At 42.6% G+C, this 6188-nt stretch overlaps 1 protein-coding gene across 3 annotated transcripts in view; it reads right to left on the minus strand.

The window, feature by feature from the left end:
• Positions 1 to 5869, minus strand: part of MCF2 (MCF.2 cell line derived transforming sequence) — a 113812-nt gene extending 107943 nt beyond the window's left edge. For 2 of the 3 annotated variants that reach the window (XM_031944326.1, XM_031944325.1), the window contains exon 1: positions 5207 to 5868. In XM_031944326.1, coding sequence (XP_031800186.1) covers positions 5207 to 5522 — 316 coding nt within the window. In that variant the 5' untranslated portion in view covers positions 5523 to 5868. Of the gene's footprint in view, positions 1 to 5206 lie in introns of all 3 variants that reach the window. The other variant, XM_031944324.1, reaches the window with a different exon arrangement.
• Positions 5870 to 6188: the final 319 nt, after the last annotated feature.

Consider the following 6188-nt stretch of genomic DNA (forward strand, 5'->3'; position numbering starts at 1 on the left):
CCAGGGTCACACAGCTAGAAAGTGTTAAGTGTCTGAGACCAGATTTGAACTCAGGTCCTCCTGACTTCAGGGCTGGTGCTCTATGTACTACACTACCTAGCTGCCCCAATCAGTCATAATTCTGGAGAGAGATTTCCACTGAATCATGAAGTTGGAAGCTAGACTTTACAGTGTTCAAAAGAGAGTGAGAGAAGAGGAAGGAGATGCAGCATTCATAGTCAGCTTTCTCACTGACCCACAAAAGGGAGGGGAGATATGAGACTCTCATGGAGTCTCAGCTCAAGTGAGAGTTTTTCTTTTTTTTCCCTTTTTTGGGTGAAGGGACAAGGCAATTAGGGTTAAGAGATTTGCCTAGAGTCACATAGCTATTTAAGTTTTAAGTGTCTGAGGCCAGACATGAACTCAAGTCCTCCTGACTTCCTGGCTGGTGCTCGATCCATTGTGCCTTCTAATTGCCCCACAAGTGAGTTTTTTTGATGATGGAGGCGACACAGACATGTTTGTAGGCAATAGTGAAGCCACCAGTAGTCAAGGAGAAACTAAAGCTAAGTGAGAGAGTGAAGAAGCCAGAGGAGGAAATCTACTGGAAAAGATGGGCTGCAATAGGATCTCCTGTACATGTAGAGGGGTTAGTCTTGGCAAAGAGAAGCGCCACCTCTTCATGTGAAATGGGGTAAAGGGATTGTGGCAGGAGGCACCTAGGTAATATGAAATGAGAAGGGAGGGAAATGAGGAAGCTCTAGGCCAAATGGCCTTAATTTTTCCAGTGAAACATGAGGCAAGGTTCTCATTTGAGAGAGTGGGAGGTCTGAGAAGGGATAAAAAGGTTTGGAAAAGCTGTTGGGGTGAGTGAGATGTAAATTAATGTGGGGGAAGATTTCTTTGAACACCATGCCTCTCTTACTAAAATCCCAACAGCCTTTTGGTTACTGTATCACATTGCTGATCCATATAATGCTTGTAGTCCATGTGGCACAGTAGACAGAGTACCAGTTCTGGAGTCAAGAAGACCTGAGTTCAAATTTGACCTCGGATGCTTGATATTTAGAATCTGTGTGACTTTGGGCAAGTCATTTAAAACTTTTTTAAAAGTTTTAAACCATTTAAAAAAGAGGAAGGAAGGAAGGAAGGAAGGAAGGAAGGAAGGAAGGAAGGAAGGAAGGAAGGAAGGAAGGAAGGAAGAAGGAAGGAAGGAGGGAGAGAAGGAAGGAAGGAAGGAAGGAAGGAAGGAAGGAAGGAAGGAAGGAAGGAAGGAAGGAGGGAGAGAAGGAAGGAAGGAAGGAAGGAAGGAAGGAAGGAAGGAAGGAAGGGAGGGAAAAAAGACACAATAGATCTGCCTCTTGCTAGCTCTAAGATACTAAGCATAACCCCTCACACCTCTGAGCCTCAGTTCTTTCATCTGTAAAACAGTGAGGCAGAGGACTACAGTGGAAGGTGAGCCAGACTCAAAGCCAAGAAGGCCTTAGATTTAAGTCCTTGACTATACCTCCTGGCTGGGTGATCCTAACCAAGTCATTTAATTTTTCAGTGCTCTAAGCAATTTTCTAAGCTCATAAGTGACAAAGTAACCTGTGTTGGTGGAGAGAGTTTACTCACCTGGAAGTCTTCTATATCAATAAAATCACAAGTTAAGTCCTTATCACTCTATTAAAGCATTACTTTAAACAACAATAAAAACTAACATATATTTACAACTATTTATACTCAAAAATGAATTCTGCACTGTGTTCATAATAAGGTGTAATAACAACATTGTTCTATATATTCATATATAAGTTCATATATATACATGTGTATATATTGATATATATTCATTCTGTTTATTTGTGTACATAACTTACCTTTCGTGTAACTGTAGTAAGCATATATACCTGGCCTTTTGGCTCTGCTTTCTTCATTTGTATAAACTCATTCGAGCTTTCCAAAGTTCTTCATATTTCATATATTCATAATTATCAATGGTGGTGTAGTATACTATTCTACTGATATGCCATAATTGACTTAATCATTCCCCATCAGTTATACATTTTAAAAATAAAAGGTATCATTTTTCTTTATGATGTCAATCTTAGATCATATTCTATGAAATGAATCAAAAGGTATGATTATTTTTTATAACTCTTTGGTACTGCCAGGGTGCTTGAAGAACACGATTTTTCCCATTTGCAATTCTACCAATAATGTATGATGAGCATTCTCGTTTTTCCAGAATGTTGACAGCATTTAGCTTTGTCAATTCCAGTTATTCTTTGCTAGTGAGGTATGAAGAGACACATCAAAATCATATCTCTACCCTGTGTCCTTACAGAAGGATGATACTGTGTCAAGCTATGGAGGTTACTACTAACTGGATAGTTACTATGGACTGATGTTGCAGGAAATTTGTAGACTGCCTCCCTCTACTATATCCTTCTTGCAAGTTTTTTTTTTTCTTTTTAAGAGTTTTGAATTCATCTTTCTCCCTGCTCCCACCACCTTTTCCCTACTGGCAGTTTTTTTTTAAATATGTGTTGGGGAAGGAAGTGGAGAGAACTGGTTATAACTTAAGTTATAACCATTATCTTTCCCAAAGTGCATCATGTCTCTTAAACATATAACAATTCAATCAATTCATTCTTGTAGGTTATTCTTGAAGCTAAAAATTTGATAAAGATTCTTCTAGGGAAAAAAGCCCATCAGAAACATATAGACAAATTCTTTTAGATATCTACATTATCTATTATTTTTAAAAATCTAGTAATTAGCTTCCCTGGCTACTTCTGAAAGTACATTGATGGCAGGAAGGAAGGACGGAAGGAAGGAAGGAAGGAAGGAAGGAAGGAAGGAAGGAAGGAAGGAAGGAAGGATTTATTAAATACCTACTATGTGCCAGGCACTGTGCTAATATTATTTTACAAATTTACTTTGTAAATATTATCTCATTTGATCCTCACCACAACTCTGTGAGCTACATTTTAAGTAAATAACACACCCAGGGTCACACAGCTAGTAAGTATCTGAGGCCACATTTCCTGTTCTGGGACCAGCACTCAATCTCTTTTGATATCTAGCTGCCTAAAAATGACTGGGAGGGGAGGGAGAGTGTACTGATTTTTGAGTGTTTCAATTACTTTTCAGTCAGAGAAAATGGGAAAGTCTTCATTTAAAGAAACACTTTATCAAATCACCAGTCAGGACAGGAAGTACAAACAAATGGGACCAGATGTGAACATGAGCTACAGACCAATACCCTACAAGCCACTTTGCCATCATCATTAGCACATCAGCCCGTCAGAGAACAGCTATTTAAAACATGAACTAAAGAAGGTGACCTACTAATGCCAGAACCTGCTTATCCATGACAAACAGACAGATTCCCTACTTTGCTACCATTTTCCTCTTGTATCTTGGCTTGGGGATTGTCATCTGACTGACACATGGTCTCCCTAAAAATAGCAAAGCTCAGTGCAAATCACAACCTTCCAGAGCTGTGGAAGGGACCTGGAAATCCATCCAGTCCCTCCTCCCACCTTTTCCAGATGAGGAAACTGGGGCCCAGAGGTGGTCAACACCTTGCTGAAGGTTTCAGACCATACTCAGACTGGAACCCAGGTCCCACAGTTCCCCATCAGGAATGAATTTGTTTAAAAATATCCAGTTCCAAAGGCACAAAGAAGGCACACAGCTTGTAAAGCTCTAATTTAAAGGTTTAACAAGGAAAGACTGAAAAATATTCCAAGTAAGGTGACTGGCAGTGAGATGGAGAAAGAGACATGTAAAGAGAGACTCACATGGCTCCATGGCACAGTGGAAAGAGCACTGACCCTGGGGCAGCAACAGAACTCAAACTCCACCTTGGGGACGGGATAGCTCATGTGAGGGGGGTAAATTCCTTAACTTTCTAGGCCTCTTGTTTCCTCCTGAAAAATGAGGGGGTTAGATTCTATGGCCTCTGAAGTACCTTCTAACTCAGAATCTAGGATCCTATGATTTACATTACTCCTACAAAAAAATCACATGGTAGAACTTCACAAATACTAACTATATTGCTGCAACAAATGTGATCGAAATAATAAAAAAAAACACAGAACTGTACATATATGTATATGTCAACCTTGTGTTTCATTTTGTGTATGTATAAATAAATATAGAGTTTAATTTTAAATGTGTGTCTATACATACATGTGTGTATAACTTTATTAATGGTGCGAGAGAGACAGAGAAAGGGGAGACAGAGAGACAAAGTGGGGGAGAGAAGAGAGAGAGATAAGAACAGACAGAGAGGATAGAGAAAGACAGAGTAGGCAGAGAGAAGAGAGAGACAGAGAGGAGACAGAAAAGAGAGGGAAGAGAGAGAGAGGAGTGAGAGAAAAGAGAGAGGGAGAGAGAATAGAAGAGAGAGAGGAGAGAGACAGAGAAGAGAAAGAGAAGATAGAGAATAGACAAAAGAGAGAGATTAGAAAAGAGAGAGGAGAGAGAAGAGAAAGAATAGAATAGGGACAAGAGAAAGGAGAGAGAGATGAGAGACAAAGAGAAGGAAAGGGAGAGGAAAAAGAAAAGAGAAGAGAGACAAAAAAAGAAAAGAAAGAAGGGCGAGAGGGGGGAGAGAGAATAGAAGAGGGAAGGGAGAGAGAGAGAAGAAAGGAGAAAAAGAGAGAGAGAAACAGATAAAGACAAAGGGAAGACAGAAAAGAGAAAGAAGAGAGAGAAAAGAGAGAGAATCAAGGAGAGAAGAGAGAGGAGAGACAGGGAAAAGAAAGAGGGGAAGAGAGAGAGACGAGAGAGAATAGAAGAGAGACAGAGAAGAGATGAAAGACAGAAAGAAAAGAGAGAGAAACAGAAAGACAGGAGACAGAAAAGAGAGAATAGAAGAGACAGAGAGGAGAGACAGAGAGAGGAGACAAATGAAAGGAAGAGAAAAGAGAGGAGAGAGAGAGAGGAGAGAGACCAAGAGAAGAGAAAGAGGAGAGACAGATGAAAGAAAGAGAAGAGAGAAGAGAGAGGTGGGGGAGAGAAAAAGGGGAGGCCCAAAAGATTTAGAATTGGTAAGAGCCTGAAAGATCTCTCTCAGTGGCCTGATGACCAGAGTACCGGCTTTGGAGACAGGAAGGTTCGGCTTCACCTCCCGCCTCGGACATTTACCGGGTTGCGCCACCTGGCCAAGCCACTCAAGCACGGTCTTCCTCAGTTTCCTCAGCAGTAAAATGGACAGAATAGCAGTACCTACCTCTTGGGGTGGTTGTGGGGACCAAATGAATTAAGACCTGTAAAGCCAGTATCATCATCACCACCATCAGCAAGATCATCAGCGTCACCACCAAGCCATTTACCGAGTAGTCCAGTCCCAACATTTTGCCAACGGGCCAGCCAGCCGAAGGGCAGGTCTCGGAGGGGCCCGGGAAGGCCTCTGCCTCCAGGAGCAGGCCGTGTAGGGGCAGCCCTCCGGGAGGCTCACACACAGCCCCACAGCAGGACTCGTTCGCTTTCCTCTGACTCTGGAGTTGAGATCTAGGAGTTTCCCCAGCATGGGGCGACTCCCTCATCCGAGCCTGGTCAGCCGGCAGTTCCGCAGAGACTTCCCGCCTAGGGAACTGCCCCCGAGGGCACCGCGAGGGTAGGGTTCACCCGCACCAGTGCCAGTGCGTGAGGCAAGATGTGTTGCACTGCTCCGACCTGAGAATAAGGGGAACTGCAGCAGGGTTCAAGTCCTGCCCTCAGACACTCGGTTGCTATGAGGTCCTGGGCAAGTCACTGACTCTCTGAACCTGTTTCTTCATCTGTAAAGTGAGGATAATGAGAGAACCAATCAAAAAAGGCTTGAGATGACGCACAGGTCCGATGAGATGAGATGTCTAAAGTATTCAGAACTCTTAGAATTCTAGCTTTATTGCTACATGCGTCAAGGACAAGCTGGGAACTCCCATACGGGCCACCCCTATCCTTTCTAATCGCCCGGCCTTTTTCTTTGCTTCTCCAGCATTTCCTCTCTGATTATTGTAGCAATGTCCTAACCGACTTCCCTGCCTCATCTCCCCTCTCCTGTCTAGCCTTGACATTGTTGCCACAGTCCAGTTCCAACCAGCCCGCTTTCCTCCTCCCCCGTGGCTCCCTATTGCTACAAAGATCCCATTCAAACTGCTCTCCTTTAAATTTTTCCAACTGCCTATAATCTCATCCTAATCTAGCTTCCCAGCCCCATTGGATGAGAT

The sequence above is a fragment of the Sarcophilus harrisii genome, chromosome X (genome assembly GCF_902635505.1).
Source record: "Sarcophilus harrisii chromosome X, mSarHar1.11, whole genome shotgun sequence".
NCBI classification, from domain to species: Eukaryota; Metazoa; Chordata; class Mammalia; order Dasyuromorphia; family Dasyuridae; genus Sarcophilus; species Sarcophilus harrisii.